General features: G+C 43.5%; 1 protein-coding gene across 3 annotated transcripts in view; it reads left to right on the top strand.

Moving 5' to 3' along the window:
- TMTC1 (transmembrane O-mannosyltransferase targeting cadherins 1) overlaps positions 1 to 12,400 on the top strand; it is a 717,359-nt gene that overhangs the window by 253,186 nt on the left and 451,773 nt on the right. For all 3 annotated transcript variants that reach the window (XR_003856434.1, XM_029599999.1, XM_029599998.1), the window contains exon 6: positions 12,151 to 12,232. Coding sequence is in view for 2 of the 3 variants with exons in the window: in XM_029599999.1 (XP_029455859.1) it covers positions 12,151 to 12,232 (82 nt within the window). In the remaining variant the exon portion in view is untranslated. The remainder of the gene's footprint in view (positions 1 to 12,150; positions 12,233 to 12,400) is intronic.

Genomic DNA, 12,400 nt, shown 5'->3' with positions numbered 1-12,400 from the left:
CACCCTGCTATTGAATTACCCATAAGAGCAGTATCATGAAGAATATCCACAAAAGAGACTTCCTCGGGAAAAGAATCCCTCCTCCACCAAAGAGAAACCAAGTAATGTCTGGCCTGGAGATAAGCAGAGAACTGACGGGATGGAATCTAGAAAGCCTGGCTCAACGTGAGAAAGGATACTACTTCTGGTGTAGTTGCTGCATATAAATGTGAGAGGAACTGAACTCTCAACTTATCCCAGCCCTAATAAATAGGATCATATTCCACCCCTGGAAGAAAACCCGCATTGCCCTCCAGCAGAAGCAGCAGGTTTTGAGACCCTTTCAAACCCCATTTTTTTCTCAGCTATCTCCAAGCCAGCACACAGGGAGTAAGCAAAGGCTTGGGGAACACCAGTTTCTGTTGTTCTCTCGGCCAGACCTGGATTAAATAAAGAGGTGACCAAGAGGCATTATAGAAGTGCAAGTCCGGGAGGTCAAGCCCACCGGCTTCTTTGGAGCACTCCAATTTAGCGTGATTTATTCATGCTCTTTCCATTCTAAAGAAAAGTAAGGAAAGAGGATTGCAACCTATTCAAATCTTTCACCGTAAGCCAGCAAGGTAACATCTGCAGCTTGTATAAAATCTTAGGTACAATCATCATCTTTAGGAGTGCACTCCTACCAAAGAGTGATAAAGGAAGAGATTGCCACACTGTCAACTGCGACTGTGTGTGTGTGTAATAGTATCTCTAATATTAAGTTCTTACAAAGAACCTAAATCCCTGGGGACCCTACATAGTACCTAAATATCTAGGGACCCATATACCCAAATATTTTATTTTAGAGAGAGAACAGACCCTTCAAATGGTTTATCAGCATAGGATCAAGAGCCAGGGCCTCAGACTTTGAGAAATCGATTTTCAGGCCCACTATCTGTTGAAATTGAGAAAATATGTGTATAATGACAGGAATGCTATGGCAAGGGTGATCTACAAACAAAAGGATGTCATCGGCCAACATAGCAACCTTGAAAAGGTGATCACCTATAGAAATGCCCTTAAAGTTCTCCTCATTACACAACCTTATCGCCAAGGGTTCCATGGCCAGGACAAACAATAGTGGTGAGACAGGATATCCATGGTGAACTCCACACTGTAACGCAAAGGAGTCTGAGAGGGTGACATTAATCAAGATACGAACACTAGGGTTACTATACATGACTCTGCCACTTTAATAACCTGCCCGAAAAACATAATTATCCCATGAAAGCGAGTCAAAGGCTTTTTCTGCATCTAAGCTGAGGATAACCAGCTCTGCGGAAGCAGTCTGAATGCAGCAATAAGCCTATGCACATTTTTCACTCTTTGCCTACCCTTTACAAAGCCAGTCTGGTCAGTACTTACTAACTGAGGAAGAGCATCATTTAGTCAGTTAGCTAGCACGGTAGCTAGAATTTTCATGTCCACATTTATTAGAGAAATGGGATGGTAATAACCCATCTCCAGAGGGTCTTTAGTACCCTTCTTCGGCAGAACAACTATAACAGATTGATTTATATCCTGGGCCAGCACCACCCTAGAAGCCAAGTCGTCGTAAAATTGGGTTAGTACTGGGAGTACTGGAAACTTTACAATTTTAAAAAATTCAGTCCCCAAGCCATCAGGCTCCACAGCCTTCCCGAGCTTTAGGCCCTGGATGACTGAAAAAATGTCACCATCCCTAATTGGGGCGTTTATTTTCTCCTCCATATCTTGCGACAGGTTGGGTCACCAGAGGTCACGAAAGAAAACATCTCAGGCCTCCAAATCCATTTTTGTGATCAGTCAATATGACTAGAACTTGTGCCCTATTCCTGATACCAGGGGTGTTGTGATCTTCCTGCACTCAGTGCCCTATCCCTGATACCAGGGGTGTTGTGATCTTCCTGCACACAGTGCCCTAACCCTGACACCAGGGGTGTTGTGATCTTCCTGCACACAGTGCCCTATCCCTATTAATATCAGGAGTGTTGTGATCTTCCTGCACACAGTGCCCTAACCCTGACACCAGGGGTGTTGTGATCTTCCTGCACACAGTGCCCTATCCCTATTAATACCAGGAGTGTTGTGATCTTCCTGCACACAGTGCCCTAACCCTGACACCAGGGGTGTTGTGATCTTCCTGCACACAGTGCCCTATCCCTATTAATACCAGGAGTGTTGTGATCTGCATGCAGTGCCCTATCCCTAATGCCAGGAGTGTTGTGATCTTCCTGCATGCAGTGCCATATCCCTGATACCGGGAGTGTTGTGATCTTCCTGCACTCAGTGCCATATCCCTGATACCGGGGGTGTTGTGATTTTCCTGCATGCAGTGCCCTATCCCGGTTACCGGGGGTGTTGTGATCTTCCTGCATACAGTGCCCTATCCCTAATACCAGGGGTGTTGTGATCTTCTTGCACACATCCCGGTATCAGGGATAAGGCACTGCGTGCAGGAAGATCACAACACTCCTGGTATCAGGAATAGGGCACTGTGTGCAGGAAGATCACAACACCCCTGGTATTAGGGATAGAGCACTGTGTGCAGGAAGATCACAACACTCCTGGTATTAATAGAGATAGGGCACTGCATGCAGGAAGATCACAACACCCCTGGTATCAGGGATAGGGCACCTGTGTGCAGGAAGATCACAACACCCCTGGTATCAGGGATAGGGCACTGTGTGCAGGAAGATCACAACACCCCAGAGGAGTGAGGGTCAGGCAGCTCCCCCCTGTCTGTGAAGCCAGCCTCTCACTAGTAATGCAGGGAGGGAGCTGTCTCAGCCTTCACCATCCTCCCCCCCCCCCCTCACCCACACACCATTCACTGGCTGGGACATGGGGGGAGGGGAGGAGTGAGGGTCAGGAAGCTCCCCCCTGTCTGTGAAGCCAGCCTCTCACTAGTAATGCAGGCGGGATAGGGCACTGCATGCAGGAAGATCACAACACCCCTGGTATCAGGGTTAGGGCACTGTGTGCAAGAAGATCACAACACCCCTGGTATCAGGGATAGGGCACTGAGTGCAGGAAGATCACAACACCCCTGGTATCAGGAATAGGGCACAAGTTCTAGTCATATTGACTGATCACATTACTTTTTTTGTCAACTACCAACAGTTTCCATTTCCCATCCCCCCAACCATCACCTCAGTTGGAACCTTGGTAACATCAATAGATAAGAGGGCAGCCATCCAATAGGAATACATATTCATTCCTAACTGACCTGGAAAGTGTCAATAATTTGTATCATTTTCTGTTAGTGTTCCTGAGTTTCCATTTCCATTTCCCATCCCCCCAACCATCACCTCAGTGGGAACCTTGGTAACATTAATAGATACGAGGGCAGCCAGCCAATAGGAATACATATTCATTCCTAACTGACCTTTACTGACCTGGAAAGTGTCAATTTGTATCATTTTCTGTTAGTGCGCACTAACTGGAGTTAGTGCGAACTAACTGGGAGTTAGTGCGCACTAACTCCCGTTAGTGCGCACTAACACGATTTAACGATTTTTAACGATAAATCGTTAGAATTTCTATTGTATTGTGCTCTATAACGATTTAAGACGATATTAAAATTATCAGACGATAATTTTAATCGTTGAAAAATGATTCACATCCCTAGAGCCAAGACAGTGCTGGAAGCAAGCATGATCCTGAGGGAGGCTGGCATTAACATTGATGTTCCTCCTGCTACGAAGGGAGTAGGCTCTACTTTGGCCAACCTCGCGACTACAATCAACTCTCAGCCTCGCTGGCAGCGGGTCTCCAAGGGACGGAGAAGGCTTCAGAGGAACCCCGAGAATGGCAGTTCGACCGAAACCCCGGAGTGACTGAGTATTTAGTCAGAGCATGCACTGAGACCTCTTTTTGCTATAGAGCAGAAAAACTGGCGGTTTCTAAATGTTTACTTTATCACACGTTACAGGTGCCATGAGAAGAGACGAGAAACTTCCTCCATGTTTCTTTGGAGCATAGGGTTTGTGCTTCTGGGTCTGAAGGGTGGAGAGGGAGGGGGGAAGGGGATGGGATTTTTGCTCACTGAAATGTTGGTGATATTTTCAGATATGCAAAGAGGTTTGATCCTGGGTGGTTACCCAGTAGATAGTGGCTGTAGGACGGAGGGTTTTTTTTCTTTAAATGGTTACCTTTAAATTTTTTTCTCTTAATACTAAAGGGCTTAATAGCCCGGGCAAGCGACGTTTACTTTTTAAGGAACTAGATCGCATGCAGACAGATGTGGTCTTTCTCCAAGAAACCCACTTAAGGAAACGCTACCTGGGCCTAATGAAACATCCTAAATTTCCCTATCAATTCTGGGCGGCCGCTACTCCCTCTTCGAAGTATTTGGGTGTAGGAATTTTACTGCATAAAGATATTCACTTCGAATTTAAGGATCTTACTACGGATCCACTGGGTAGAATGGTGATGCTGAAACTCTCACTGGGGGGAATTCTTTTCTCTGATTTCTTTATATGGGCATACTGCCTACAAGGCTGACTTCTTTCGGTTACTGAATCATACTTTGGCATCTAAGATAGAAGGATCTCTTATAATAGGAGGGGATTTTAATCTAACCCTCGATCCCGGTAGGGACACTTCCACAGGGGCTAGCTCAGACCCTAAGGTGGCTAGACAGGCACTTAAATGTCATGACTGATATGGGGGTATTGGATATCTGGCGCACATGATTCCCAAAATCCAGGAACTACACGTTCTACTCTATCCCACATGGCAGCTATTCGAGGATTGATATGTTTCTGGGCAGCAGAAGCTTGTTACCCCAGGTGAAGGAAGTGGATATAGATGCCATTGTATGGTCTGATCATGCACCCATTTGGTTTACCTTTCAGCTTCAGGATTATGACAGAGGGGTGAGATATTGGAAACTGAATGACTCCCTTCTCAATGACCAGTGTTTTATTTCTCAAATGGAACAAGATATTCAGGATTTCTTATTGATTAATGATACTGAGGAGGTGACTGCTGGGACTGTTTGGGAATGTTTAAAAGCGGTCTTAAGGGGTAAATTCATAGCATGAGCCTCATATGTCAAACGCCACAGGGAAGCAGAATGGGCACACTTGGTGCGTAAGCTAAATGCATTAGAGAAAATCCATAAAGTGGACCCGACACATAGGGGCTCTTTCGTGTCCCTTGAGGCTGTGCGCACGAAGATAGTTTCTCTTGATGCTGCTGCCTTTGCATATCAGCTTGAACGGACACAGCAAAAATATTTCGAAGGAGGTAACAAAGCTGGAAAACCCCTGGCTCACAGATTGAAGCGTAGACAGGATCAGGCTGCTATTGTTAAAATCAAAAGTCAAGAGGGAATCATGCTATCCGATGGCAAGACCATTAGACAGCGCGTTCAACAATTTTACTCTGAGCTGTATTCCGCTAATGGTCAGATAACCCAGAGTGCCATAGAGGACTATCTGGAGAACTCCAACCTGACAGCCCTTGAGCCCTCACAGCAGTTTATATTAGATAAGGATATCTCGGAACTTCAAATCCGGAAGGCCATCAAAGATCTAAAACCGGGGAAATCGCCAGGTTTAGATGGCTATATGGGGAGATTTTACAAACAGTTTGCTCCGCTTCTTGCCCCTATTCTGGTTAAATTTTTTAAGTCATTGAAGGAAGGGCAGCCACCCTACCCATCAGCCAATACAGCAGGCATTACTATCCTGGCTAAACCGGGCAGGGACCCCACAGTATGTGGGTCATATAGAACGATATCCCTTATTAATGTTGATTTGAAGATTCTTGCCAAAATACTAGTGAATCGGTTGAATGGGTTTCTGGCCCAAATTATCCACCTGGATCAGGCAGGCTTTATTCTGAGTCACCAGGCCAGTGATAATGTACACAAAATCCTGGATATGATCTGGTGGGTAAAACAACATAAGATACCAGCGGTGGCTCTTTCGGTTGATGTCGAGAAAGCCTTCGATGTGGTTCATTGGCCTTATTTATTTGCCTTATTAAAATACCTGAATTTTGGGGTAAATTTCCTTCAATGGCTTCATCGGCTTTATCATAACCCTTTGGCGTGTATAAAGGTTAATGGGGGATATTCGCCCCCTTTTCGGGTCCAGAGGGGCACTAGACAGGGGTGTCCTCTGTCACCAGTGCTATTCGCTATTTTTCTTGAACCACTGGCAAACAAAATTCGGAGAAACCCAGAGATCCATGGTGTCCAGGTGGGTGTTTTCTCAACAAAACTATCGCTCTTTGCGGACGATATTCTGCTTTTGGTTACTGATCCAGAGCAGTCCCTTTCATTAGTGTCCCAAACTCTTGAATTTGGCAAGGTCTCGGGATTTCTCATAAATTGGGAGAAATCGGAGATCTTTAATGTGAATGATTCTACTGATATGGAGACGTCCATGCGGGAGAAATTTAGATTTCGCTGGGCACAAAATCATCTTAAATATTTAGGAGTTTATATTAGTGCTACTCAAGATTTGATCCAACTCAATTATGATAAACTATAGGCTCAAATGACTAGAGATTTAGAGGAGTGGAATCATTATAGGATTTCCTGGTTTGGGAGGATAGCAGCTGTAAAAATGACAATATTGCCCACATTTCTTTACTTTTTTCAAACGCTTCCACTGGCCATTCCTAAGCAGAGTCTTATTAACTGGCAGAAATGCCTTTTATCCTATATCTGGGGGGGGGGGGGGGGGGGTGTCAAAGACCTAGAATTGCCTGCAAGGTTCTCTACAAATCCAAAATGCAGGGGGGACTAGGAATACCTAATTTAGAGCGGTATTATATGGCATCCAGATTTAAGACGTTAGTGGAATGGCATAGGCGCTCTCTACAGAAGCCATGAGTAGTGTTCAGCCAACAATTGGTGAATCCAGTCCTGTTATCTAGCCTTCTCTGGCAGCCAAGAAAGACTTGGATTATACAGCCCCAAGAAATCCTACCGCCTTCTATGTTATTACCTCTGCAGCTGTGGGAATCAAAGAAATCATGGTTGGTGGGAGCTCAAGAATTTCATCACAGCACATATTTGTAAGCCAACTCCTTATTCACTCTGGGGTTTGAGAGTTATGCTTTTCAGGGCTGGGCTAGGAAGGGGATTCACCATTGGGGACAGATTTGGGGGGCACAGAATTTAAGCTTTTCGGAGCTACAACAGAAATATGACTTTGCGCGCTCTGATTTGTATTTGTATCTACAGCTCCGCCACTTTGCACAGTTCAGTCATCTCCAGGTGCATTTTGCACAAGGGAAATCTGATTTTGAGCTCTTATGTTTGAATACACATCAGACGTCTAAATTACTCTCGAATGTTTACGCCTTCTTGGGTAAAAAGAGCTATCAGAAACCCACCTATGTAAAGGCATGGGAAATAGACTTAAACATAACCTTTTCACAGGGCACTTGGGAAGAGCTTTTCTCTAATACGGGTAGGGGCCTCATAGCCTCACATATAATTGAAAATTCTTGGAAAATGGTGCTGCAGTGGTATTACTCTCCAGAACGATTAAACCGCATGTCCCCTTTGATTTCTAAACAGTGTTGGAGGGGTTGTCTGACCATTGGCAGCTTTTTTCATATGTGGTGGGAATGTGCAGTGCTACGCCCATTGGGGTAGATGTTATAATTTTGCGCGAGTGCGTACTTTTGTTCGCGCACCAGGCACGAACAAAAGTACGCTGGATTTTATAAGATACGTGCGTAGCCGCGCATATCTTATAAAATCCGGGGTCGGCGCGCGCAAGGGGGTGCCCATTTGTGCAACCTGTGTGCGCCGAGCCCGGCGCGTGTTGCCTGTTCCCTCCGAGGCCGCTCCGATTTCGGAGCGGCCTCGGAGGGAACTTTCCTTCTCCCTCCCCCCACCTTCCCCTCCCTTCCCCTCCCTAACCCACCCCCCCTGCCCTATCTAAACTCCCCCCTACCTTTTTTGTCAGATTTACGCTTGCTGAAGATCTGAAAGTGTGTAATTGAGCATGGGTTTGTCAGTGAGAGTATCTGTGAGGGAGAGTGCATGCGAGTAAGAGAAAGCAAGTGTGTGTGTGTGAGTGAGAGAGAGAGGAGAAAGTTTGTGGACAACAACCCTCTCATGAGCACCCAGCTAATCCACAACAATCTCAGGGTATCTAAAAATGAAATGTTTCTAGATATGGAGTGTGGGGAATTTTTTATCCATATTAGTTTTAATTATTGGGTGTCTGTCGTTTTGGAATATTTTATTAGTGTAATTGTAGTTCTGTTTACTTAAGGTTTTCTGAGGCCTATGCCTACACCCAACGTGTTACAATTGGTCTAAGCTATATGGTTTCAAGTGTCTTTTTTTGCTTATTTGCAGGCTTTTCTGGTTGTCACCGGAGCAGTATATGTCAATTTTATAAACATGTTGTGATAATTTTACTCCAGAAAAAAGTCCTTTTTCATGTAAAGGCTGTTATAACAACTGCATAATTTTTAGTTGTGTGCGGGGAAACGAGCAGGGGATTGTGGGCAAAGGTTGAAGGTTTGCCCAAACACCTAATATATAACCTTACACTGGCCCTGAGACCTGTCATAGAACCAGGAAACTTGGGAACTCCTGGTCAAATCCAGCATTTTCCCAGCATTTGCTGTTAAGTATTATGGAATGGCACTTGGAAGTGTTCTAATTAGGCAGAAGAGAAAACACAACTTTACAATGAAATTCTACTTACTACTAGGATATATATGATCTATCTTCTCAATTGGTTATAAAATAGTTGAAGCTTTTCTTTTATCGGTGTGCTAAGTTCAGGTTTAGTGTGTAGCTAGTTCGATATTAGCACACTTCCTGGATGAATGTGACACTTTGCCTCACATACTAGTGGGACCTGAGGTAAAATCTGTTCTCACCATATAACCCATCATAGCTTATTGCTTACACAGTAAGGAGCCGATGCAATAAATGTGTGCAGAATGCCATTTACAAAAACAAATTTCCTCCTGCCTTGGAAATCTGAGGACTAATATGATGCTTTAGATCTAAATATGTGCTTGAAATTGAATGTCAAAGTTTGCAAATATACTACAAATCAGGCCCAGCAAAATAAAGGTTTCTCTGAGGAGTTCTGTAGTTTGATTAGTAGCTTTTTAATGTGACAGTTAAATCAGGCTGTAGAGAATACATCTTGTGGAACATATCCATATTGTTCCATTTGCTCTTTGTAGTTATTCAACTCTAATCCTCTCTCATGCAGGATTAATTCTGCTGCTTTTGTTAAGAGTAAGCTTTTCTTCTCTTTTCAAAGATAACCAAGATTTCAACCATAGAAACCTTAAACAAAAGGCCCTGATTTTTGATTTTGCTTTTTCCTTCTAATGGTTAAGTGACCTCATGTTTAATGTGGCTTGAAAGACTGAGAAAGCATGAACTAGCAGAAGCTTATGCTGAGAGGGCTGGATAAAGGATTATTTTTAAATCTGGGAAATGGACTTAATACAGAGAAAAAGAAAATGGTCAGGAAAGGGGGAAGTGGTTAACACACTACTGTTGCTCACATACTGAAGTGCGACAGTGATCCTGCTAAACCCCATGCATTGACGCTGGTCTCCATGATTTAATTTAATTTATTCAGATTTATAACTCTTAACCCAAAACCAGGACAGCATAAAATAAGATCAAAACAAAAATAAATTTATTTATTTATTTATGTATTTAACAAGTTTTGTATACCGTCATTCGGTTTCGCCATCATAACGGTTAACAGTATTCAATAGGTAGACAAAGTTACATCAGGGTTTCTACAGTGAGTATATAAGGTGAAACAAGTTGGGTAAAATAAAAGCATCAGTAAGTGTTGGTTAATACATATTGAAAAAGGTTCTTGAGCGGTATATAGTGTGATAAGCACCAGAAAGACCACTCTCGATATGGGATTAAGTTGTTTTAAATGAATTATTTTTTAAATACAGCTTTGATTCTGATGATAGTAGTTTACTGTAATGAAAAGCTGGAAAGTAGCTAGATCTGTACAAGTTTGGGTCTAAAATTACCATTAGAAGTCTCTCAGTGCTAACAAAAATATGAAAGGAAACTTAAAATAAATTCTTGTACACTTTCATTCAGGATCTATTTTATAATAAGAGGTCTGAAACTTTGAGGGTAATGTACTAAGGTGTGTAAAATTGTACAAAGGCCACTTTGCATGATGAAAGATCAAACAGAACGCACTATTTGCCCTTCTATCACTTGAAATTTTATTTCTTTCTTTGCAAATAGCTATTTATTGTTTGCAAAATTTTATTTAAATTAATTAATGAAGGCAATGCAAAATTATGCAAAACAGGTCATCAGCTATACATACATATCTAAGCTATGTGCAAGAAACACTTTACAAATGCGATTTTACAAAAATATTATCTATGCTTAAAGGAGGTGTAGTTAGTTTTGTGAATTTTTCCATACAAAAACTATGCACGCTCTTTTGTTACAGGGCTAATTTGTGTAGAAAAGCCCCAGTAAGAAAATAGTACTCATTAAAAGGCAAGGCCTGTGTGAGATTCGGTGCACATGAGTACATTGACCTCATCTGAAAATATGATCATGTGCACATTCAGGGTCAGATGATAGGTCTGAGAGCAACAATTTCATTTCTTGTTCTTTTTCAAATTACCCTACAGTGCAGTAGTTTTCAGGGTTTCAGCTTTTCTTTGTGTCCTAATTTTTTTTTTTTTTTTACATGTTATAATGCTGATAGTGCATACAGGGCAATATAAGCAGGGTTTCAGTTCAGTTTTAGTTTATAAGGGTTAAAAATTCTGTATGTCTATATTTGGAAGTAAAAATAAACAGTGGAAGTAAAAATAAAAAGGTTTAAACACTGTGCTCTGAATGTCTGTATTCAATAAAAATAAAAATATATTAAGGGGCGGATTTTCAGACTCCGCGAATAGGCCTACTTTTGTTTGCGCTCCAGGCGCAAACAAAAGTACGCTGGATTTTAGTAGATATGTGCGGAGCCGCGCGTATCTGCTAAAAACCTGGATCGGCGCGCGCAAGGCTATCGATTTTGTATAGCTGGCGCGCGCCGAGCCGCGCAGCCTACCCCCGTTCCCTCCAAGGCCGCTCCGAAATCAGAGCGGCCTTGGAGGGAATCCTCTAACGCCCTCCCCTCACCTTCCCCTCCCTTCCTCTACCTAACCCACCCGCCCGGCCCTGTCTACACCCCCCCCTTACCTTTCTCCGGGGATTTACGCCTCCCGGAGGGAGAAGTAAATCCCCGCGCGCGAGCGGGCCTCCTGCGCGCCGGGCCGCGACCTGGGGGCGGGTACGGAGGGCGCGGCCATGCCCCCGGACCGCCCCGGGCCGTAGCCACGCCCCCGTACCCGCCCCCAAAACGCTGCCGACACGCCCCCGAAACGCCGCAACGACCGGGCCCGCCCCCCGACACGCCCCCCTCGGAGAACCCCGGGACTTACGCGAGTCCCGGGGCTCTGCGCGCGCCGGTAGGCCTATGTAAAATAGGCTCACCGGCGCGCAGGGCCCTGCTCGCCTAAATCCGCCCGGTTTTGGGCGGATTTAGGCGAGCAGGGCTCTGAAAATCCGCCCCTAAATTTGTAAGATGTATCAGCACGTCAGAGAGAATCTGCTACTATTTGGCAGGTTGTCAGTTACTATACTATCAAAATCTATGGTTGCCTTGATTCAAACAAAAAATTGCAACGTGTTTGCAATATGAAATATTTCCTTGCATAAATGATTCTTTTTTTAAAAAATTTTCAATTTGTGAAGGACGTTACCACTTGTTGTTCACTTTTTGTGGTATGTACCACGTGTCTTCATTGTACGCCACTGAATTACAGTTTCTGGATCAGATTTGCTAAATACAGATTCTGGATCTGATGAGCATATAACAAAAATACATAGCAAGTACCTTTGTGCAACTGTCTTCAACTTTTTTCATGCTTGTACAGGAAGGTTCACCAACTTCTTTAGAAGCCAGTATGACTGCCATGCAGCCCATAGCAAAGGGGCTTATGGTCATGTGTTTCATATTCATATTTAGGCTGTAAAAAAATCCTTTTTAAAGAAATAGCTTTTGTATTTTGTGCTCTTACATTGTAAAACTGCAAAGAAAATGGATGGGCGAAATTGTGTTGCTTTCATAGTAAATGCTGTACCTTCTTTTTAACTTTCAGATACCTGACGACAAGTAACAGCCAGAAGTATTTATATACAGCAAAACCATTTTTAAAGAGGGCTGCTCTGGTGGTCTGCTATGTAAGTCTAAAACAGTAGAATAAAGGATTATTTGTGGTGAATAAGGAAGAAAAACATTTCTAATGAAGCTATACCTCCTGTTTCTTAGCACTAGTATAAAAGCATTACTGGACTATGTAGTGTGGGTAATGGTGATAAATATTCAGCAGCTTAAAATCTAAGTGGGTA

Source organism: Rhinatrema bivittatum, chromosome 4 (genome assembly GCF_901001135.1).
Source record: "Rhinatrema bivittatum chromosome 4, aRhiBiv1.1, whole genome shotgun sequence".
In the NCBI taxonomy this organism is placed as follows: Eukaryota; Metazoa; Chordata; class Amphibia; order Gymnophiona; family Rhinatrematidae; genus Rhinatrema; species Rhinatrema bivittatum.
The sequence above is the reverse complement of the archived record's forward strand: the minus strand, read 5'-3'. Positions and strand labels throughout refer to the sequence as shown.